The sequence below is a fragment of the Cheilinus undulatus genome, linkage group 8, assembly GCF_018320785.1.
Source record: "Cheilinus undulatus linkage group 8, ASM1832078v1, whole genome shotgun sequence".
In the NCBI taxonomy this organism is placed as follows: domain Eukaryota; kingdom Metazoa; phylum Chordata; class Actinopteri; order Labriformes; family Labridae; genus Cheilinus; species Cheilinus undulatus.
The window spans coordinates 35,455,839-35,480,713 of NC_054872.1; the positions used below are offsets into that span (position 1 = coordinate 35,455,839).

At 39.2% G+C, this 24,875-nt stretch overlaps 1 protein-coding gene across 4 annotated transcripts in view; it reads right to left on the reverse strand.

Moving 5' to 3' along the window:
• cadm4 (cell adhesion molecule 4) overlaps nucleotides 1-24,875 on the reverse strand; it is a 328,820-nt gene that overhangs the window by 22,698 nt on the left and 281,247 nt on the right. For all 4 annotated transcript variants that reach the window (XM_041793936.1, XM_041793938.1, XM_041793934.1 and 1 more), the window contains exons 5-6: nucleotides 21,972-22,062; nucleotides 4,593-4,765 (exon numbers count right to left, since the gene is read on the reverse strand). In XM_041793936.1, the coding sequence (XP_041649870.1) occupies nucleotides 4,593-4,765; nucleotides 21,972-22,062 (264 nt within the window). The remainder of the gene's footprint in view (nucleotides 1-4,592; nucleotides 4,766-21,971; nucleotides 22,063-24,875) is intronic.

Genomic DNA, 24,875 nt, shown 5'->3' on the forward strand with positions numbered 1-24,875 from the left:
AATTTCAGCTCAAAATGTTAACAGGAGCAGCAAAGATAATTTCTCTCACGATTAACGAGAAAGAGGAAAAGAGAGCAAAGCAGGCGTTTATGCTGTTTCATTTTTAATGTGCCAAGATTGGTTATTAAAAATTGGTTTTGAAAATTAAAAAGCCTAATTAAAAAAAACAAGAAAAGGGTAAACTCAGACTTCACCTTTTATTTTATTTGTCCAAAATGAAGTCTTTTAATTTTAATTAGATCCTTTTCAAGAGCTGTTGGTTCTACTTTGGTTTTTCAAAACAAAGCTTCCTTTACTTGAAACAAGAAATATTTTAATATTTTATTAGAACTGCTTTATTAGTATAATTTTATTATCACATTGCCCTCGAGTTCATTTAAACAGGGTTTTTGTTCGATTGTTATTATGGAGTGGGCTGACTCATATCGCTTGTTTCAGACCATTACTTGCTGAAATGTTTTTGTTCTGGACCTCGCAGAATTATTACAGGATAACAGCATAGTAGGTCACTTAAAATCACAGATAACTCGTCCCATGCAGTCTGTAATGGAAACCACGGGAGTCAAAAAGCACCCGTCTCTCCAAACACTCTATGAGCAGCCTGTTTTTGGGCAGGCACAGAAAAATGTGTGATCCGGTCAACATTCTTCACTCTGAGTTTCAGCTTTTACCCTCAGGAAGAAGGTTTAGGCTCCCTCACACCAGGCTGAGCCCATACAAACATTCATTAGTGCCCATGTCCATTACATTTCTGAATAACAGGTGATGTAAGCTGTGCCAAGGGGTTGTGCAATGTGCCAGTATATCACTGCTGCTAGATGGTTTTTATGCACATGTGAAAACTGTTGGAGGGTTATGTGTGTTGCATTAGCTCTGCTTATGTATTTATGAAAGTTCAAGCACTCAAGCCCTATTGAAACCTTTGGTGTTAATATCATTATTATTCTGTGGGCGGGGTAATTTGGGCGGGGGGGGGGCTTAACATGCTTAAAAACTCACAAAATTCAGAACCCTAGCAAAATTTCATATTTTGGTGGTTTCTGGCAATTTCATCACAAAATGCCTCAGTGTTCCACCGAGAGCAGCCCTTCAGCCAGGTTTGGGCCACATGCATTAAAATCCGTATTCATGTCCAGACGAGAAAAAAAGGTCTCTTGGGACCATCCTGTAAAACAGAGGCCATCGACTACATTTGTACAAGGGCCAGACTTTTATTATTATAATTATTTTATTTTATGTTTTTTTAAATATCTGGATTTTCTTTCAAATGTATGCCGTTTTTAGCATCTAAAACTGAGATCAGTCCCTTTACCATAGTCAGCCACAAGGGGGTGATTGAGATATGTTTGCCGGACTATGTTCTGCTGATGTGTTGTGTTCTGATTGGTGAAAAAAAGCATGCAAGACACAGGTCTTTAGTTTTGATTCTCAGAGGAAAACACCTGAATTTGAAAGAAAACCACAGGTTTAGTAAGGGAATGAACTGAGGAGTATGTGTTTATCATGCATTGCATTTGCCAATAATGGCTGATGGGTAGATTTCTGTAAAATGGATCAAATATTAAACCAATCTGGGCATTTTTTCAATCTCAGTTTTAATTGGATGTTTTTAATAGCTGTAGGGATTTAAAAAAGAAGCCTAATATACATCCATATATTTTTCCCTGAATATTTCTGAATTTGATAATGTTCTGGGGGCCGGACGGGAAGATGCATGGGGCCTGATGTGACCCTCGGGCCGCCAGTTGGTGGTCACTGCTGTAAAATGTACGGGAAATGAGCTGATAACAGCTAAAGGTCAAATTTTCACATTTTTCAGCGATGGACAGGTTGCACATTTTAACAAACTCATCCAAGGGATTTCATGCGATGACTCCAAATTCATTTGCGATTATTCAAGACAAGATGGAGATAAAATGTTGTAAAAAGCTTGAGTTTTCACCAATGGCAGAGGCTGTGACTGGAGCCCAAAGTTGGACAACTTTTTGACAGTTTCTGAAAACGAATAACGCTTAAAATCCCATAGTGCTTATGTCAATCAACATCAAACTTCCCATCCATGACAATGGTCCCCTACTGAACACATTCATACTTTTAAAATGTAATCAGCTCATAGTATCCCCTTCTGCTCACATGAAAAGGTTTCTTTTAAATCAAAATGCTCATGGTCAGATCTCACACAAAACTGACGTGGAACATCTCAAGAGCTGTGCCATCAACAGTTCAACGGCCTGCCTGTGACCCTGTGACCCTGTCACCATGACACTGCAGTAAGTGCCATCAAACAGGAAGTAATTTCTTACATCATGAATATTCACACACATGACCATGTTATAAAGACATAGGCTTTCAAAAAAAACCACTAATTGTTAAACTATTAGCACAGTTAGCACTATTAGACCTTTGTTGAATTGTCAGACACTTGATTATTTATGCAGTCACTTATTTTTCATTACATATTTTTATTTAATTGGCATTACTTGAATGATAGACGCTGTGTTAAAGAATTGTACTTGATGTACTTGTATTAAAGTTATATTTTCTTGTAAACAAATTAATGGTTAAGTTAACTGTGCCTATGTCTCAGCTTTAGCCAGATTATAAATTGGGACTTATAGGAAAATTAAGAGTAATTTCTAGTTGCCTATGCATTATTTATGATGGATGAATCAACAACACAGAGCCTTTGTGATAAGGTTTTAAAACCATCTGTCAAAGAAGCGTGTACATTTTTTTTCAAAGCACAGCAAAACACTACGGATGTGGGGCTACAGCGGGAGGATTTAAGAAAGTGATTGCTGGAAATCCATGGTGCAGAGCAGCAGAGGCGAAGCTTGGGTTACATTGGTTGGATTTCTGGTCTTTTATGGATTTTGGTTGAGACACGATTTTTTTTTCTTTTACTTAAACTATAACATTTAAGGATGAGGGAGGATGAGAACTAAAAAAAGCAAGATAAATCAAATTAATGACCAGCACAGAGCAACGGCATGAAATAAAGAAGATGAATGATGAAACGTAAGGAGAAGAAATGGGCACGGAAGAAAACAAATGAAGACGACAGCTAAAAAATGGCGAGGGAGGGCGAGCTGAGGAGGATGGAGAAAGACAGAACATTTTTCTACAGTGGCGGCAGCTCACATCAAAGCTCGACGTGTCTAACCTTCTAGGATGGGGAGCGAGAGGAGAAGACACACACAGAGAGGGAGAGCGGGCGAGAGAGGGAGGGGAAGTGGGAGGGGATGTCACCTTTCATCTTGCCACTGTTGCCACCCTGGATGCCTGTGGAAAGCTGCCTTTACGTGTGCCGTTTGATGCAAGACATGCATGTATGAAGGCTGAAGAGAACGTTAGTGTGATGGACGGATGAGGGGGCGCTAACCAATAGCAGCCTAAAAATGTTACATAAGATATCATGTCTCAATTCCCTCCATGCATTCTTCCACCTCTGATCTCCTGATCAGTTGCTCGGGCGCAGTGACAGGAGCAGCCATCGGGGGGGTTCAGATCAAAAGGGCAACCCTGCTGAGTGACAGTAGAGTGCAGGTAATTAGGCCAAACCACAAACGTACTGGATGTGAAAGCATAGATCCATCTAATGATGAGCTTGCTTTGCGGTTTGGCTTTGCTGCCATCCCATTAAAACGTTGTACAATTCCAATTTTGTGCTTATTTGACTGCGAGTTTACTCTTGAGTGGATTACACAACACTCGCATGAATCAAACCTTGCTTTTCAAACGTGCTTTAAACTCAGGGAGAAAGTTGTCCAATTTGTCGCTTCTTCGTCTGAAGGAGAACTTCATGGCGATACAAGAAACATTGAGCCACTGTGTGCAGTTTTTCTGGGCCAGCCTTCATTAAGAATTCAAAAACCACAACTGAATCCTGGTGCAACATCTTGGAAAACCTGCCAACAAAAGCCTCTTACCCACCCCTTTCCCTCTCACTCTGATACTCTAACTCAAGCAACAAGCAAACATGAATCTCCTGAATATTAAATGCAACATGTTTTACTTTTGTTTGCTGCCAAAAAAATTCGAATCAAGATTTTCAACAGATTCAGCAGTCTTAACTCTTGTTGTCTTTGTCCTACGTGTGAGACTCATTTGTTTGTCTTAACGTCTTCTTTCTTTATTTATTGCACTTGAAGATTTAAGTTGCTCTGAATTCCTCTTAGAGAAGATCGGGTCACAGGGGACGAGATAAATTGGATCTTTACAACAGATAGCCTGAATAATGATGTTGGTGACTAGTATTCGAGCACGGTAGCTGACGTTTTTTTTTTTCTTGTGGGATCAATATCTCTGCTGAATCAATTGCACAGGAGGTTTAGCAGAGGTTTCCTGCTGTGTACCAAATCAGGAAAACAAATAAAACCTGAAAGACAGATGAGACAAGCATCCCGATTTAAAGGGTCTACTGCCTGGTGTGAGAGGAGTCAGACTGCAAAGACAACATGAAGGTAAAAGTGTCAATAAAACTCGAGTTTTCTATAAAAATATCATCAAAACAAGAGAAAAGCAAATGCGACCTGTTGAACTGAACATTATTTGCAGAAGTTGTTGGGAAAGTGCAAAGACAGAATACTCACCGTACACCAGTAGGGTGTAATGATCAGCAGCGCGTCCGTAGTTATTCTGAGCCTGGCATAGGTACGTCCCGTTGTGTGTTTGGCTGAGACGTGAGATCTGAAAGGTGGGGCCAGAAATCTCCGCCCTCTCAGGTAAGGTGTCGTTAATCTTTGACCACAGAATGTTCCTCGGCCTGTTGGTGAAAACAGACAGAGAGAGGTTGGATATTTTCAAAGAAAATACTGAATAATGACTTCTGAAAATGTACATGAACTAACCTCCTCCACCCCAGCCTCCTCCTTTAAAGCATAAAGCTTGTTGCACCCTCATATTCATATACATGTGACTACAGATTCATTTCTTCTGAACTAATTTTATTGTAGACAACATGCATGGTCATAAATGTATCGATCCATATGGGGGTTTCTACCCATGAGCTCCCTGGAAAGTCAAAGCATGCTGCTTCAAATGGTAGAATTTATGACGAGATCTCTTTGTAGCAACTACAGCCAACCATGTAAATTCCTGAAAATTTTAAAGCAAATTCGCTCCATTTTATTTTAATCAAATTCTCAAACATTTACAAATACATTCTCCCAAATTTCATAAAGATGACAGAAAATTCCCCCAAGCAGAATCCCTGAAATTTCCATGACCCTCCCAATTCCCAAAAGGCACAAATACATTTCCTACATTTCCATGAAAATACCTGAAAATTTGCTAGCAGTTTCCCCAAAATATCTGAACAAATTCTTGAAACAAGTCCATAAAAATTCCAGGAAATTCCATAGCCAGTCCTCCTAACATTTCAAGCAAATTACTTAAACTGAAATGAAAATTATGGACAATTATCTTGAAAATTTCATTAGTAGTTGTCAGTAGTTTTAATATTTTGTCTCCTCTTTTAGTCACCCATTTTTCTGACCTTTCTATTCAATTAATTTTGGCCTGCATTAGTCTCAAAATCCTTTCACCACTTTACCTTTTTGTCATTCACTTTTCTGCTCTCTTATAAAGAACTTTGAATTGCAACTGATTTTATTTGAAAGGTGCTGTATAAATAAAGTTTGATTGACTGATTGGTGAAGGCAATTGAATTTCACTGCGCTTGTGCCTGTTGCAAATTTATGTGTCAGAGAAGACCATGGAGCCTTGAAACTAGCTGTGCATTCATGCACACTCATTAAGAAAAATATTCAAAGATATTTCAGTCAGGAACACTCTCGTCATAGGTTTAAACATTTATTGAAAAATGGATTAACAGTTTTGTTTGGTGATGAAGGCTCGGCTCAAAAGATGCTTCCTGTTAATCAAGCAGTATGCTTTTGACTTTCCAAACATAACAAACCCTCATACGCCAGATAGATACATTTAAGGGAACTCTGCACATAGGGTGAGAAAGGACAAAAGTCTGCTGGAAGCTGTCAGAGGCAGTGAGAAGTATTCATGGAACAGTGAACTTGCTGAGTCCTGCCTCACTAATAGGTTTAAATCCCTTTTTGTTATTTTTTATTGTAAGGCTCCAAGCTGTGATTTATCTTATCACTTCATTTAAATTCTAATAGAGAGGCTCTCAAAGTGGAGTCCAGGGACTGTCAGAGGTCAACAAGGGGGTTACAGGGGCTCCAAAGATTTTAATAATTAAATCTCTAGGTAACAGAATAGGGGAATACTGGTCATGTTTTTATTCACTGTCTGTAATATATGAAGTGCTTAACAAATTCATTAGACCACAACCCAAAGTAAGGTTTATGCCACAGCTGCCCTAAATTAACAGCATTGGTAATTACCAAAATCATTTTTGATGTTTCTGCAATGTTAATACACCAATATGTAGAAGCTCTTTAACCCAAATGATATTTTTAATGCTAAAATATAATTATTATTGTTATCCATGAATTTTCAAATTTACTGATTTACAAAAAAACTGAAAAAATAGTAAAGCACATTATTATTTCTTGATTAATATATCAAATTATTGTTATTTACCTCCATTCCTGAACAGAAAAATGAGTTTTAGTGGTTGAATGTTATGCTTGATTAATTTCTGACTTCTCAGAGAAGCCCAGTGAGCCGGCTCAAATTTGGGTATAAAAGGTGAATTCAGTTTGAAATTCCTCATTGCTGGTCAAAAAGGTAAAATGTGGAAGGCTCACTGAAAATGAAAGAGGCCGCATTAAAGCACTTCATAATGCTGGATGGTCTCTGAGACAAATATGACAGGTGGTCTAATGAATTTGTTAAGCACTGTATATCGAATTATTCTTAGATGGAGCTCTGTGGTACAGTTTTTCAGTTCAGGGGTATTTCTGAGCAAAAAGAGTGTTTTATAATGAAATGACATAATAATAGAGTATACGTGAAATTGCAGATCAATCACACATTTCTTACTAATACAAAACATTCACACATCACATACAGCTTTGGCAAATATTGTGTCCCTTATTTGGCAGTGATAAAGCTGCCAGCCCTTGATCAACGAGACAGAAATCATATCTAAATGGACTACCTTGTTGAGAGAATAAGATGTAATTGGTTGACAGCAGTGGGAGGTATAATTCGGTCAGGTGGCAGTCAGCTTATTGAAGGTGAGTGTATGACTTCGGCGTCCTGTATGGACTAACACAATGCTTTATGTCTTATGTCAGATTAAACATGTTTAAGATTAGGGTAAAAGTTGAAGTAACAGGTAGGATACCGAAGACCTGACCTCAAAACCTGATTACAAAACATTTAATAATGCTGAGTAAACACGCTGCTTACAGGAAAAGCTTATCCTCCATGAAAACATTTTAACACAGCAAGCGTTGCTTATGTAGCTCCCTGGCTACACCAGGCTGGCTGCAGGAACACCAGAGGTCACGTACACAACGTGTTAATAAGCCGTTTTTTCCACAAGAAATAAACTGGTTTACAGCCTGGTTCAAAAAACCAGGCTGTAAACCAGTTAGCTAATGTCTTCATGTCCTCTCACTGTAGGGGGGTTGAATTTTTTTGTACCATAATCATTTAGATTATATTTAGGAAAAACCTCACTGTGCACTAATGTGATTTGATTGACAGATAGCTTGAAAGGCAGACACTACGTCCAGAGGGCTGACTTTAGCAGTAGCTTAGCTTAGCTGACAGGAAGTCCAGCTCAGTGGGCAGCCTATTGTCTTGTCTTGTTAAGTTGATCCAAAATTCCACTGAGACAGCGATTTCAGTATGGAGGCTGCCACGGATTGGCTTCAAAAGCTGTGTGAGTCTGCCAGTTGTAATCAGACAGCTGACGTCACACAGGCTTTGTCCAATTCTTTCTACAGTCTATGGTAGCTCCACAAGCTGCATAAGCCTTAAGGATACTGTGGCTACGTAGCTGGCACACCTACATAGCTATGATGGTGACATAGCGAGAATAGAAAAAGATAGGCTCATGAGGCGTTCTCTATGTTAGCTTTAGCTGTGGCTGTTAAAGCTCATGTTGCTAAAGATAACTTGGCTACATCTGCTTTAGTTGTAATGTCAGTTATGTAGCTAGCATAGCTGTTAGCTTTAGCTATGTTTGCTAAAGATCATGTTGCTAATGCTAACTTAGCTACATTGGCATACGTTGTCATGTTAAACTGTAGCTAACGTAGCTATGTTAGCTTTAGCAAAAGCTTGCAAAGCTACGTGAGCCAGCATTCAAGTAGCTTTTTCATAAACGGGACTATTCTCAATTTAATACCAGATAAGACCTCTGATCTTCCTCTCTGTTTCATTTATGAACATATAGTTACATTTGGGGAAAAAAAAAGTCTAAAACATTTTACCGGCAAATTAAAGCACTTCACCTCTGAAACAGACGACGTCTCAGATGGACGGTCTGTGTAAGTGGCCTTCAGAGATTTACAGTCTGCAGCCAGAATGTTTTGACACTGCTAGCAAAGTGCTTGTGTGTAATGAAGCTAGCTAGACTATGCTGCACTAACGATCAGTCATTACCATCAACTTTTATTCTTAAGAGTTGTTTATTTTGTTCGACCCCTGGAGTCTAGAAGTTTTTCGTGTCGTGTCCAGTCATGTCTGGTGGAAGTAAAAACAGAAATGTAGCAAAGCGCTAATAACTTTTGCTGTCTAGTAATTAGCACAAAGATGAGACTAATGAGAAATGTGCTTTAAACTGGAGTGCAGTGCTAGCCTTGAACACATGTATTTAAACGTGAGTTGCTATAGGACATTAGGAATGAGAATGAAATGAGATAAAGGATCAAAAGCGAGGCACAGAGTGATGCTATGTATATAAAGAGGAGGTGAAGACAGAGGGTTAGAAGCCCGCAGGGGGACGGTGACATGAGATGAAAGCATAAAAGGGGCTTGGAGAACCAGCCAATAGCATAAGAGGGTTGTATCCTGACAAATAATGAGGAGATTGATGGTCAGAGGGCAACCATGGTGTGAAAAGGTTGGCAGGAACTTGGACAGGAAGGCAGATGAAGAGAGAAAAAGGGTGTCAGGTGTGCAGAGTGGAGAAAAAAAAGACAAAAAGATGTATTTTTTTTTACTACAGGTGGAGGAGAGACAGAGAAGAAGAGAAGGTGCAGTGGGAGACGAAGGGAGGGAGCAGACAAAATGAATTGGTCATGAAAGACTGGCAGGCAGAGCAGACAGGAGGTGCGAGGATTACAGAGACATCCCGGGGAGCAAAACTGTGTGGCTGAGTGTCACTGCTCCTGCCACCCTGGCCAGATTACAAACCTGACTCATCTGGGCTCTAATCCCCCGGGATGTCTAATTAAACTCTTTCTTGCTTAGTCACACACACTTTCTCTCATTTTTTCCAACACACACAAGCAACATCACACACAGTGAACTCCCACATGCTGCAATTCCCTCAAACGTTAACACACAAACAAGCAGGCAATTAAGAAAAATGACAAAACGTCGTCTCAGTCGCTCTTCTGAAACAATGAGTGCACCCCTACACAAGAAGAAAGTGGTGTTTAATTGGTCATTAATACCTAATGGGCTGTTAGCAGGCCAAAGGGTGACAAGAGGGGTGTGTGTCCATGTGCCCAGTCCAGCGTGGGATGAGGGTCAGATTCTGGAGTGGCCTGCTGTCCCCATTTCATGTTGTCACACCCGAGTGCATGCATCTCATAAACAACAACACAGACGCACACACTGTCCATTACAAAGCTTTGGTGGGGCTTCAGCCAGTAGGCCTCCTCGCCAGTCCTCACTGTGGGATTTCACTCACACATACACACAAGCATGCTCAAACGCTGGCTGCATGAAGCTCCACTGGGGAGCTTTAGTGGACTCGGTGCCCACAGACAGACGGGCCATCTAGGACAGGGTTTAGGAGCTTAGGACCCAATACCCTCCTGGAAAGTGCACAAAGGGATGTGAACACACACAAGAGGGAGGCTTTGTTTCAGAGCTGGCTTGTAAAATGTTGACGGCTGATTTTGTGTAGAAACTACTCACTCACATACACAGACACGTACAAGTTTGTGATCAGGCTAAAGCTCTTTTTCTCTTTGTCCTTCATGCAATAAAATAGGGATCAGGTGGTTTTTATCCAGCCCTCACACAATAAATGCTGGGTGACACTGCAGATACTTCATGACTCAAGTCTATCCTTCAAAATTACATTTGTATATGGCTAAGCAGCTTACTCACACTGTTAAAACAACAGAATTGCCTCCTTTTGTCAAAACTCTTTTTTTAATCTTACAGAAAATTCAGCTATAGTTGCTGTAGTTACCAGGGGGTGAAGGGGGGTCTGTTTCTTGGGAGGATTTTGGATAGGCCAGGCACATATTTTTGCTAGAAAAGTCTGAAAAAGTTGATATATTAAGGATATATCTTGGTTCCATCACATCTTTCGTTCCATCTTAACTCTCAACTGCCCCATTTTTTTATGGAAAACATTCGATTATGATGAAAATATTTGAGAAAAGTGGGTAGCGATCTCTCTGCAAGAGTTGGTGATGGGTCCTGACGCTAGACCAGTTGCACCAAAAGATGTAAGGAGGAGGCTTGGGTGGTAGAGGCACAGCTTGGCTAGAAACAGCTCAACTGATGTGATAGAAGATGTTTTCTATCAAGATTCAAGGTTGAATATGTTTCCACAGTCAGCATAGAAACATACATGCTTCAGGTAAACGATTAAAACAGCATAAATGTCTGTAAAAATCCAGTTAATGCAAGTTAAAAGGATTGCTGTCCCTCTGCATACATGATGACAGGCTCTATCAGCATCCCAACAGAAGCAACTGAAACTCCGAGGACAAAGGATGACTTTTTCCCTTATCTGTATCATCAAAAACACATTTTCTGTTCTAAATTATTTATACATGGTGGAAATTTCTAGGAGAGAGGTCTGTTATGTCACATGTTGCTTTCATGATTACATTTCCTGTTTGTTGTAGAATGACTGTGGCAAAACTGAAAATTCACATGTGATTTGTTAGTCACCCATGGTTTAACATCAATTGTACCTCACAAATGAAGCATTTTGGATTGATTGGCCCAACGGGGGCCTGCCTCATTTGTGGCGGACAGCATGTGGTTGTGCACAATTTCCTGCTTGTTTCTGAGAATAGATTCTAGAGAAAAGCGAGATTTCCTGCAATAATTATAGGGGAATATGTTGAAGTTGTTCCAGATTAGAAGTACTTGTAATTACTTGAAGTTTCTAAGCAAGAACTCTGGTATTATGTAGGCTGGTAATTATATAGAAAGAGGTCAGCATAGCATTGATTCGAACAACACATAATAAAGAGGAAGGGGGTAGGGTGTCTTTTTGCTGCTGGCTATTTTAAGCCATTAAGTCGATGCTTTTATCTCTCTCTCTCTCTTTTTTGGGGGGATACAGAGGGCTGATAAAGCACACATGTTCATGCACATCTTGTAGCATTCCAGAAAAAGAAAATATTTTCTGCTGTGGTCAGTGAAAACTTCCACTAGCGCAGACAGGGGTTAGTCAAGGACGTCTTCACAATAGCTTTGAAGAAGGAGGGGATTTTTGTCCAAGGTGGGTTGTAATTACCTGGAAAATACACAATAAATAAAGAAAAAGCTGTCTGAGACAGTGGCCTCTCTGAGCCATCCTTACTCACCATATATGAAAGTTTTTGGGAACATAACTTACTGACTTACATCTTAATCTTTCTGCCATAGTTTATGTGCTATATAGTCCAGCAATACTTTCACCTCTTTTCGAAAATTCCTCTAAAGTTACTTACTAGTTTAGTCAGCACAGTAAATGGTCAAACCTCACTTTCAAGTGCAAAGTAGTTTAGATGATGCAATCATAATTGGGCTGATCTCTGGCATTAATAAGGCAGCCTATAGAGAGGAGGTGAGATACTAGGCCAGCTCGTGCTAAGACATTAAGTTCTTCTGTCTGTTAAACCCAACATGAAATGAGAGCACATATATGCAGCTGAAGCATCTCATGCAGACATTAGTGGGTCTTAAATATAAGTGGCACTGAAATAAAATAAATGCTGGCATTTACAAATGCTCACAGGAAGACTGTAATCAAACAATTCAAGTTTGAGGCAGTTTGGACTCCTGAGTTAAAACAATTGTACACTTCCTGTCTAATGGCGAGAAATCAAAATTTGACGGACCGATACAGACCGATAGTGAGTTTTGAACGTGAAAAGAAATGTCTTTTTACAAGCTTTTTCAAGCTCTACATAGTATTTGAAGTGGGTTGGATTCATTCAGTAGGAGTTAATCTGAGAAAGAGGCCTTGAAATGCCTCCTTTTGAAACAAAATGGTGGACTTTCTGGTCATTTTATAAAGTGGGTCCAAGAGGCTTTTTTGTAGGTCTGGCATGATACACATGCCTGCCAAATTTCTCAACAGTATGTGCAAGGTATGGCAGGGGCCACATGCAAAAATTATCCCTTTAGTTCCTTGACTGGGCCTAATTCACCATTTTAAATGGCAGAACAAGCGTATTAAGCTCTTAAAAAAAGACTTCCTGTTGTACAATGCATGGGCACAGTGACAGCTGTGGTGGTTGTTCACACAGTGCAAAGCACATTTTGTACTTAATACAGATTGCCACCTCCCACTAAACAGCTGTGGCAAAATTAGAGCGGCAGCCGAGAGACAGGTGCAGAGCCAGAAACACTCGAAGTTGAAATTCTGCTCTCCTACTTTATAGTATACTAGCTACTATTATACACCTTACCCTGCCACAGGTAGGAGGAGACCAACTGAGTGGATAACTTCACTCATGGTGCAGAAGTGTTTAACATGAATAACAATAAAACTCCACCACAAACATGAGCAAAAGAATCCCAGGAGTGATCACTGTACAACAGGCCACATCTAAACACATCTAAGAGGAATGTCAGAGCTTAGATAAATTCACTCTCTACAGAGATGGATTAACACTGAACAGATCAACACTGTCAAATAACTCCAACACAAAAGGAAAGTTAAAATGACACTTTGAGAGTTTAAATCAACTCTGAAAAGTCTAACACTGAGAATTCAACTCTCCGGTTTTTGATAAGTAGTCACAGATCTGTGAGCTCCGCATGATACATCAGGGTAATATGATATTAGAAACCAATTTATGAGAGACAACCTGGTAGAATTTGTCCCTACTTTTTGAGAAAGAACAGAGCCAATTTATACCAACTCTTAGAGAGACCAATAAAATATTCCATTTTTCTCCAGGCCTGGTATGCCGGCCAAATTTGGTGAGTTTTTGGGCATGTTTAGGGACCCAAAATAAAGAAAATACTTACAGGAAAAGAATCATTGGGGTTTTAATAGGGTCTTGCACTCTCCCAAAGACATAAAAATATTGAAATATGTATTTTGGATTAGTTGTTTGTCAGGCAGCTAGATCAACCAGGCACCTGGACAGTCACCAAGCTATATTTTCTTTACAGGTATTTAAGTCTTTAAACTTACTTTTTGATGCCCCAAACACTTATCACGTGATGTTAAAATCCCCACAAGCACCAATAAATTGTTTTAATAGAAAAAAAAGGGCAATATTGCTGCATTTTCAGCGCTATTTGGAAGGTAAACACAAACCGTCAAAAGTCACACCCATTAACATCTGCCTCACTTAATTCAACACCAGTTAAGCTGTGACACGGGCCGACACACAGACCCAACATATCGCCACACAACCTCATCGATGTCTGTGTTGGTCAGCGCACACATAGTACCAACACTCTCCATTATGTCCTCTACTGTCCTCAAAACATTTTCTCCATTATATTCATCTTGTTCTGTAACTTCAGCAAGTCTTAAAAGTTCTCTCGTCAAATGTGTCGCCGCCATGTTTCTCCCCGAGCGAGATTCCTTCTGCGCCTGCACACAACGACATTCCTACTGTGCACATTTTTCTGCGCATATTTCCTTTGCTTTTAAAAGCGACATTATAATTCTTATTTTTTTAAATTATTTTATTAATTTGTCTTTATATTTCTACTTTTATTAGCCTTTTTTATGGATTCATGTTTTGATTAATATTGCTTTATATAGCAACATTGTTATTTTTTATTTTATTTATTCATCTTTATATTTCCACTTTTATTTGCTTATTCTTTTATAGATTTATTTTCGTAATTTGGCATTCTCACTACTCCTTACTTTCAGGCAGTGAAGATAATAGTTGCTGCTGCACTTGGCTTAAGTGATGCCGAGACACTTGAGCAGCTAGCCTGCATCTGTTGTTTAAGAGCCTTACTACTTACCGCCGTCTCAGAGAGGTTGAAGCAGAAGTCTGGGATCTAATTTACATAGTTTTTCTGTCACAAATCACTCTGTTATGAAACTTTAAATAACCTGTCTGCTACCGCAGCTTGAAGATTGGGCAAATCCTGACACAGAACAAAAACACAGCATTTGACTGGCTGCTAGCTAATTTCCAATGAAGGCATAGTTAGCTAGCTAAAGTGCTCAGTGCTTTAATATCATTGCAGTGTTCTGGGGGGTGGGATGTTTGGGGCCCCCAATGTCACTGAGCCCTACATTTTTCTAAATCCAAAGTTCAATTGCACACAGCTCTCAGTCTTCTCTCATGTTTACACAGCTTTAGTCCAACAAATCTAGAGTATTAAAGGATTCATTTTCAGATTTTGCTTTACAGGGACTGAGAATATCAGTTTACATGGGTGAAAATTAGTACAGAAAAGAACAGACTTATTAAGCCTACCTCTTTATTTTCTATTTATTTTTTCCCTAAATCAATAACTTCTGTCCCATAATCATGAGATGTTTTAATTTTGCTTTCAGTTTTCTAAAGTAATGTGTCATACACATCAAATTACTCATGGAAAATATATGGTAAGTGCATTTAGAAACATTCAAACATGCATATTTCTGCTGCAACATTATGATCTCATAAACAAAAACCGTGTGATTATTATTCATCACTGTACCTTGGGAGAGTCATTCTTTTATGCCTCCTTTAGTTATTTTTGAAATTTGTTTAATGTCAATAATCCATCTGTTCCACATTTTTTCTCCAAGGATGGTAACACAGAAACTTTTCATTATTGCACAGACACAAAGCAATTTTAAGTTTAACTTCCTATTTAAATTGCAGCTTCCCTCTTCTTCATAGAAGATTTTCTATGACCTGGCAGCAGATTATTCTTTGCTGTGTGCATTATTTGAGCAGTTTTGAATTCTACAAGGTTAAAAATCTTTAAAGTTTTAGATTTCAAGAATAACTGTGAATAGTGTGTACCCAGAAAACAGCATTGTGAACTATCCCCATTGTTCAGATTGCAATATTAAAAGTGGTTGATGTGAGTTTTTCTATGTCTTTCACAATGCCTTTGCACAGTAGTTTAAATAAGGAAGAACCCGAGAAGTGAAAAGAATGAAGACTGATTTTTGATCCAGAACAAGCTCAGCTTTTGCTGGGATTTAGAGTTTATTTTTGGCATGTTTTATGTGAGGTTTTCAGCAAATTGTTATCCACTGCAAATGTTGTTGATGATACCTCCAAGGAATATATTTTCATATGCCTTTCCTAAGTTGAGGCTCTTGCTGCACATGCATGTACTTGTTCACCAAAATGCATGTGGGAGACTCTATGGTCAAGTGGAAGAAAATTCTTTGGTCTGATGTGACCAAAATGTTGGCAGACACTAAACACTGCACATCACCACAAACACTTCATCCCCACTGTAAAGCCCAGTGGTGGCAGCATCATGCTGTGGCGATAAAAGTATTCAGTATGCAGTCAGACAAGTACTTTTCTCCTGGCAACTGCCAAACCCAGACTCGTCCATCAGATTGCCAGATGGAGAAGCACGATTCGTCACTCCAGAGAACGTGCATGAAGCTCTCTAAGCACTGTTCTTGAGCTAATCTGAAGGCCACATGAAGTTTGGAGGTCTGTAGCGATTGACTCTGCAGAAAGTTGGTGACCTATGCTCACTATGCGACTCAGCATATGCTGACCCTGCTCCGTCATTTTACGTGGCCTACCACTTCGTGGCTGAGTTGCTGTCATTCCCAATTGCTTCCAATTTCTTATAATAGCACTGACAGTTGACTGTGGAATATTTGGGAGCAAGGAAATTTCACGACTGGACTTGTTGCACAGGTGGCATCCTATCACAGTACCACACTGGAATTCACTGAGCTCCTGAGAGCGACCCATTCTTTCACAAATGTTTGTAGAAACAGTCTGCATGCCTAGGTGCTTGATTTTAAACACCTGTGGCCATGGAATTGATTGGAACACCTGATTTCAATTATTTGGATGGATGAGTGAATATTTTTGGCAATATGGTGTATGTGGTTTAGCTGCCACACCAAAGTTTATTGCAGGACAAGAAGAGAATGCTTAGAGTGCCTATGCAAGTTTGGGCCCATTTGAAGTGTATGGAAGTGTAAATTTACCCCCAACCACATTATAGGTGTGTTGGTCTGACTGAGAAATTCCATTTAGTACTATTCCAGCATGACTAACAAGTTAAAATGTATCTTAAATGTCCAGTTTTTGTCTCACATATAAGTTGACTTTTTCAACATCATGAAAACGTACTGAAAGCAGACTTCACATGAATCAGAACAACCACTGTGATAAATAAAGCACAGCTACAACTGTTCCTCCAGAGGACAGTAAAAACAGCTGGCCTATTCAAACACTGTTGGTGACCTTTTATCCATACACCACAGAGGGCATCTCGATACAGTGCACCTCTGCGTGATATCACAGCCAACATGAGGCTCTGCAGTGGGTTGTCATCAGCACACATTAGATCACTGGAACCCAGCTCCCCATGCTGGAGGACATCTAGAGCTCACGCTGCTACTGGAAGACTGTCAGCATCCGCAAGGACCCCACTCATCCGTATCATCATCTATTTGAGGGCCTTCTTTCTCTCAAAGGCATGGCCTTCACCATTCACACCTCTAGGACAAAGAGGAGAGTTTTTATTTATAGTCCCCTAAATACCTCTCTTAACTGCCTACTCTGACGTTTATATAATACAGTGATGCAGAGAAGTGTTCAGTAGTTTTCACAGATCTCAGTGGAGGTTTTGATGCTGAGGACGACAGCACATAAGTCAAAAAGCTCAGGAAGGGGGTTGGCAGTTCTTGTTCAGCTTCTAACTAGTTCTCCTCCTACATTATCAAATGGGACATTATCTGATACAATTTCTGATTCTCGGGGGCCAATTCTGTATTCTAGTACCTATTTTAACTTGTCCACAAAATAAACTGCTTCAAAGGTATTTCTTACTATTACACAGATGACATCACATTACATATCCCATTTATCAGAATGTCTCCAAACCATACTAAGCTGCCTTAGAGCCTTTAAGATTGAACTGAAGACAGCTGTTTGCAGCTTTACACCCATAAAACAGAATTTCTACTAACCTATTTGACATTCTGACAATTATTGTGTAAAAAAAAACAAACAAAAAGGTTTTCTATTTTTGTTGAGCTTGTGTCATTTGGCCAGTCTTAGTGCCATGATCAGCATGTTAGCTGTCTGCTTTGCTCCAGCCCAGCTGAAGATACTTGTTCATGCTTCCATGTCCTTCTACTTAAATTCTATTGACCTATTAATGCCCTGAGCATGTTTCTTACAGCTGCACGATCCACTCAGTCAAGCAGTTCGTAGACCTCCAAAGAAAAGCACTAGAAATTTGGGGGCAGATAACTTCACTGTTAGGTTGTGTCCCATGTACGTGGGCAGTAGGACTGGGGGTGTTCATTTCTGAATACCATTTGCTTTCCCAAAATCCTCGCCAGTTAACGGCATAACCACCAGGTGTTAAAAAACCATGTTATACAGGTCAAACAAGCTGGCATGCACATGCAAGCACAGCCTACTTTTTTCATTAACTCCTTATAAAAATGCTTTGAGACTGAAAAACATCCAGGATGTTTATAACATGGGCGCTTGAAGTGATTTATTGTTACAACATTATTTTAAGACTTCACAGGTTAACCAAGTTATGTCTCCATTTTTCCCCTTTCTTTCTCTGTGCATAATAACAGGCCATAAATAAAATTCATTTCATTTTTGCACATCAGTAACAAGCTCTGTAGCCTATGGGAATCTGAGAAAAAGGTAACAGACAGCGTTAGCACCAAAAATAACAAACAAGTAACCTTTAACACACAGTTTAAGGGTTAATATATTTTTAAACATTTATGAAACTGTTAAGTGGTTTTTAATGTGCTTTATGTTGCTGCCTCTGAGATGCTGGTTTACACACAAGTTTTTTACAGACCATTTTTCCCATCACTGCATTACCCCCAGAAAGAGGAATTAGATGCTTTTAATCCTCTGAGATTTATTCTATTTTTAAACCATTGTGTCTCACCTGGACTTTTTGTCTTAAAAAGTTTGTCAAACATCAACCCTGTGGTGCACAGTCAACCTCTATACATGTGTTTTTCAGGACAACTTGGGCTTTAAGAATATGTATACAGCAGTAATGCCATTGGGATTTTTAAAAAGTTAAGAGACTTTATAGACAAAAGAAAGAAACTCAACAGAAAAAAACTCACATCTTTATGTGTGACACACAGTAAACAACAATGAATGAGACTTTTTCCCCACAAAATTGTTCTCCCATGTCTTTGGGACCAAAAAGTAAAGAAAAAGAAAAAACATTCTGAGACAAAAAGTGATTAAAAACTGGATAAAAAGATGTTCAATATCAGAGTTACTGGTGTGGATTCATGATAACAATTAAAGCAACACCATGGCTTTTTTGTAATACCCCAGTATATGGTATTACTGTACCCATTCCTAAACCTAAACCTCATATAAACATGCCAACGTGTCTCCTCTGGACTCATCAAACTGATCTAGTAGCGCCTTTTATCTTGTGTTTTGCACTGTTTTCCAGCTTTCTCAAACTGCTCCAAAAGTAGTTTTAGAAAGTCAGACCTGAGAGTTGTTGATGTTGAACTCAGTTGTATCTGCTTTTAACTTTTACATGTTTATGCTTTAAACGAACATGATCACACATGTTAAATGAACAAATGTTCAACTGTCACAGCCTTATTTTCAGTCAGTAGAGCAGGAAATGCTAACTTCCAGGTTGGAATACAAAAACACGTTATCCCTCTGCCGCTATTGTACCTGCTGCAACAACAATAAAGATATTCTTTCTATTCTATTCTATTTAGTACAGGCTTCTGTATTCATTTCAGGTTGCTACATTTGAGGTTATTCTACACATAGACACAAAAAGGCTTTCTGGGTAAATGGATGAACTAAACTCATCACAATCCAGTAAAAATCATTCCCTCCAAACAGATTGCCAGAATGAAAGAAGAGCCCCTCAGGCTTGTATCCGTCTGTGATGCAGCTACCTGCAGCTACCAGCTGTTTGATTTTGCTACCACCTAAATGCCATTCTCACAGCAGCTCAGAACAATTTCACATCACAGTTTAATGTCTATACTTCCTATCCCAAATCACCATTTTAGGAAATATTGTGTTTGTAAGGATTGTCATTGAACTTGGCAACCTCCCGCGTGTTGTCGTCAATCAAGTGCTCTCTGTGTATCCCAAAGCCGATTTGTCAACACTCCAGCTCTTTGTAGAGAGAGAGCCTTTTATTCAGGCTGATTATTATGTCAGAAATGTATAATGGCATGAGAGAAAACACATGAACACACTGAAAATGTATGACAACCCCAAAAAGCTTGATGAATAGGGTTTTTTGCCAGCTGGGTAATGTGCCAGAGTCATTTCTTTGGAAGCTGAAAACAGGTTTGATTGCATTTCTTTTCAACAACTCTGGAAGTATCTGAGAAAGTCATAACCATGACCTCAAACATTCTTGTAATAGCTAAATTCAAGCATTTTGGATTTAGAGCACAAGGAGCGTCATGTAAAGAAGTTTTTTCATTTCATAACTACTGTATCTCATTGCTGCCATCAGCAATGATCGTGATTTTATTGCATTCTGAAGCAGGTTTAAGTCTTTATGTTACATTTAAAAAGGGCATGAAAGAATTTAAAGCTTAATTGGTAACACTCAGGCTCTTTAAATTTCTTTCTACAGCATACTTTCATTATGAATTTTTTTTCATTTGTTATTTATTTAGTGATTTATTTTCTTCAGTAGTTTTTATATTGGGGAGACAGAGCAGTGGATAGAGATGAAAATTAATGCTGTTTTTGCACATGGACAAAAGCCCTCCAGAATCCTTGGGGATACACTGCATATACAGTTCCTATAATAAGCATTCCTTGGATGTTTCACCCTTGCTGAGAATCATCCCCACAGCATGAAGCTGCCACTGCCATGCTTCACAGTGTGGATTGTGTGTTTGTAGTGATGTGGAGTGTTTGGTGTCCACTGCTTTGATTTGGCCACTCCAGAACATTCACTTTGTTGTCTTTAAACCAACTGGAGCTTTCACTGTATACTTCGGGTCATTGTCTTGCTAGAAAACAAATCTCCTCCCAAGATGTAGTTCTCTTGCAGACTGAATATGATTGTCCTCCAGGACAATATTTTCATTTATTTCACTATATTTTGCCACATTCATTTTACCCTCTACCTTTACAAGCCTTCCAGGTCCTGCTGTCGAGAAGTATCCCCACAGCATGAGTCTGCCACCACTGGGCTTCACAATGGGGATGTGTTTATGGTGATGTGTAGTGTTTGGTGTCTGCCAAACATAGCATCTTACCTGATGGCCAAAAAGCACCATGTTGGTCACATCAGACCAAAGGACTTTCTTCCACTTGACCATGGAGTCTCCCACATGCCTTTTGGCAAACTAGTCTAGATTTCTTTCAGCAGTGACTTTCTCAAACCTTGGCAACAGTCCAGTTTCTTCATTGGCTTTACCTGGTAGATCCATTGAAACACCTTTGTACTTGGCAACAGTTGTTGTACGCAGAGTCTCTCCCATCTCAGCTGCTGAAGCTTGTAACTCTCTAGAGTAGTCATAGGTGTCATGGGTGCATCTCTCATTAGTCTTCTTCTTGCCCAGTCACTTAGTTTGTGAGGACGGTCTGACCTAGGCAGATTTACACGTGCCGTATTCCTTCCATTTTTTGATGACGGATTTAACTGAACCCCAGCGAGTGTTCTATGCCTTGGAATTTTAATTGCATCCATCCCCAGAGTTATACTTTCCAATGACCCTTTCTGTGAGTTGCTGGACTGTTCTTTTGTTCTCATGGTGTAATGGTAGCCAGGAATACTGATTAACTATTGATTGGAAAGGTGTCTTTTTCACTTGAGACACATTCACTGCACTCAGGTGATCTCTACTTCCCAGACTGTGAGACTACAAGCACCAGTGGCTCAAACTCTGTTGAATTAGGTCAATCCTTTTGAAGAGGGGGAATATTTATGCAGTCACTTAAATTGCATATTTTTATATAATGGCGGTTACTTTGTAGAAATCTGTTTCCACTTCGACATTGACAATGTTTTTTTTATGATTTTTTTGGTCAAAAAAGCCAAATCTTATTGACTATGACTGATTTATAAAATAAATAAAATGACAAAAAATTTAATTTATTAAGTTTGGAGACTACAGAATACAGTTTTTAAATGACGGTTTTGTTTATTAGGGGGAAAAAAGCCATTCAAACCTCTTTTGCTCTATGTGAAAAAGTAACTGCTTGCCTAGTTATATCATAACTGTGATTAAACATATTTTATGGAAAGCTGAGATAAATTTCAAAAGCCACACACAGACCAGACCTGTTGAATCAAGAGATTTTCAAGAGATTTTTGAGTCTCTTAGCAGTCTCTATGGGAATTTCTTCTGATTTTATGATTACTCCGCTTTATTTTTTGTCTTTTTGAAAAGTGCTTGATGAACAAAAGTTAATGTAAATCCTTTTCTGCTATAATTAAGGTTAATAACACCAACATGGAACTATTTAGCACATGTACCCACACACACACACACACACACAGTGACTTACAGGGGGTTCCCAGTGACAGAGCAGGTCAGGCTGAGTGAGTCGCCCTCTCGCAGAATTCCTGTAGGAGGAACGATCCTAACTGTGGGTGCGACTGCAGGGGGAGAGAGAGAGAGAGAGAGAGAAAGGTGTGAGGGTGGGGGAGTAGAGAAATGAGTATTCATGAAAGACAGCAACCCAGGAAGGCTCAATAGAAAACAAAGTGGATCAAAGTGATCAGAATGGAGTGACGATCTGAGAGGACAGAGAGAATAATCAGGAATGAGAACGAGATGGTGTAGGAACAAAGTGAGGGAACAAGGGAAAAGTGAGCTCATGGCAGGAGGAAGGGTCTTTAACATCTGTTTCCAAGGCAACCAGCCGACAAACCCAGGGATGAGACACCTGTTATGATAAGCAGCCCACCGCTCGGGCAGCTGCTGTACTGCTCAAACTTCAGAAACAGAGCGATGGGGAGCCAAATCCTCTCTGACAGTTGGTCATTATTAGCAGCTCTCTGGAAGGAGGAACCTCCAGCACACAGATTGACAAAAGCGCTGAATATTAATCATTCTGATTCATCAGCAAACATTAGTACACAAGTGGCAATTAATCGCAGCCAGAGATGGAAACAGAAGTACTTGTTGCATATGAATAATACCTCTGACTGTAGATTTCTCTGCTTTCTATGGATGTAAAATGTCAAGTTATACAAAAATATTGACATATTAAAGCTCTGTGACTACATTTTAGAGGGTATGACACAATGTGAAATTACACTGATATCTCTATGTAACCTAAGAAAGCCAGAAAGACCATCAGCGCTGAGAGTGATTATCTCCATAGAGTTAGTTTTAATGCCTGTAATCACTCTCACAGGTGGGTGTTAGTATGTTGTGAGCCATGAATTGGCCACTCTAAATACACCATGATCTATGGAAAATTTTCAACATTATCGGGTCTCATGCAGTGTGTGATGAAGGCAGCTGCCCATGCAGAGACAAAGCATGTCACAGCACTTTATACTGGTATAGGTTGCAGTAGAAGATGGTCAACTTTTTGAATGAAAAAGTGTTATTAAAAGTTTTGTGACTAGGTCTGATATCCACCAGTATGATACCAGATCTGTTGATTTTCTCCATTCTCCATTCTATAGAACCAGCCTTGGACAGTTTTCAACCAGGTTCAGAGGCCCAATAATTTGGAACAGATTCTCTGCCTCACTCCGCGGTCATACTTCCATTTTTGCCTTCAAAAGAGATCTTAAACAAACGCTTTTAACTGCATATAGCAATTTTTAAGTGCATTGTACTATGGCACAAAATTGTTTTCCTGTAAGCTGTATTATGTTCCTGCTTTTAACTTTGAGAATATGAATTTGTTGATATTTTTTCCCTGACAGGATCTAGCAGATGTTTGTGTTTAATATTGTGTGGGACCCTCTTATAAGCCCTTAGGGGTTTCTTTTGTCCCACCTGTGCATTTAATATGTTTCATGTATTCTTTTGTACTATTTTCATCTTCTTTCATTTGCACAAATAAATAAATTAAAAAATGTTAAAAAATTTTAATTAAAGTGCGTCTTACACCATGGCTTTTATGGTACAATTGAAAATATATTTTTAAAAACTGACCGAAAACATTCTGGATCTGCCTGCATTAAAAGTGACAAGTCGTTGTTGTGAAGCAGAGAAAATGAGTTAAGAGTAACCTTCTGCTCTAAAGTAGTCCGTCTCCATCACCCACCTTGTATCAAAACATGTTAAAAGTTACATCGCAATGTCTGTGATCTGTCAAAAGGGAATATCAGTACTAAATATTCCCCACAGTATTCATGTAGTGCAGTGATTCCCAACCTTTATTCCTTTATTCCCCTCTACAATTGCCTTACAAAGCAGAATTGTTTGCAAGACTGTTATCAGGCAAATCCATCTTGAAAAGCTTCAATCCAGTTTGTTAGAACCCAAAAATCAGTGTCATTTGAGGAGAGACCAAGACAAGACGAAGACTTTTGGGGGTAGAGACTGAGTCAATTTTAAAAAACCATGAAACAGCTGAACAGTTAAAGAGCATTCTCTTATTGTTTATCTACTTGTTCCTCGTATCAGGACTGAATTGGGGGAAAAAGCGTTCAGTTTTGCTGCCCCCTCTGCATGGAATACTCTCCAGACTGACTTGAAACTCTCTGAACTCATTTCACTTGGAGCCTTTTATTCTTTCTGAAATGACAGACATCGTGATACCATGGAACAGTGCCTGTGTTTGTAAATTTGTTACTGTGAGTCATTTTCTAGCGCTTTATCTGCGATTACCTATGCACTTTCAAAAAGTACTATTTGTTTTAATTTACTGTTGTAATCTGTCCCTGAAATGTATTATTTTGTGATGTGTGCTGCTGACCTCTTGGCCAAGTCACCTTTGTAAAAGAGATCTCAATCTCAGTGGGTTCTATCTGATTAAATAGAGGTTAAATAATAATAATAATAATAAAAACAAGTCTGGAATTATTTTTAATATCTGAAAATGAGATGTTTATCTAGAATTGTCAGGTGAATGAAGCCTAAAGTAATTGTTCAGAAGTATGTCTGATTAGAAATAAGATGGACTGATGTCTGAGTTTTTGCAGGTGTAGCTATTTGCTGTTGCACTGCTCCTTATTATCACATTAATGAAGTCAAAGAGTGGCAGATCAGTACTGGTCTCGACCAGTCTTGATGGAAAATCCCAAGTCCAGGCAGTATGAAACCGAGACAAGACCAAGACGTTCAAAATGCGGTCTTGAGACTGGTCTCAAGACCAAGGCCATTCTTGAGTACTACAACACCACCAAAATCCGATAACAACGGATGCCACCAGTGCAATGATCAGCTTGGATGTAGCAAAGTATAGTGTCAGTTTTTTCAGAACTGGACCACGTTTCTGTATGAA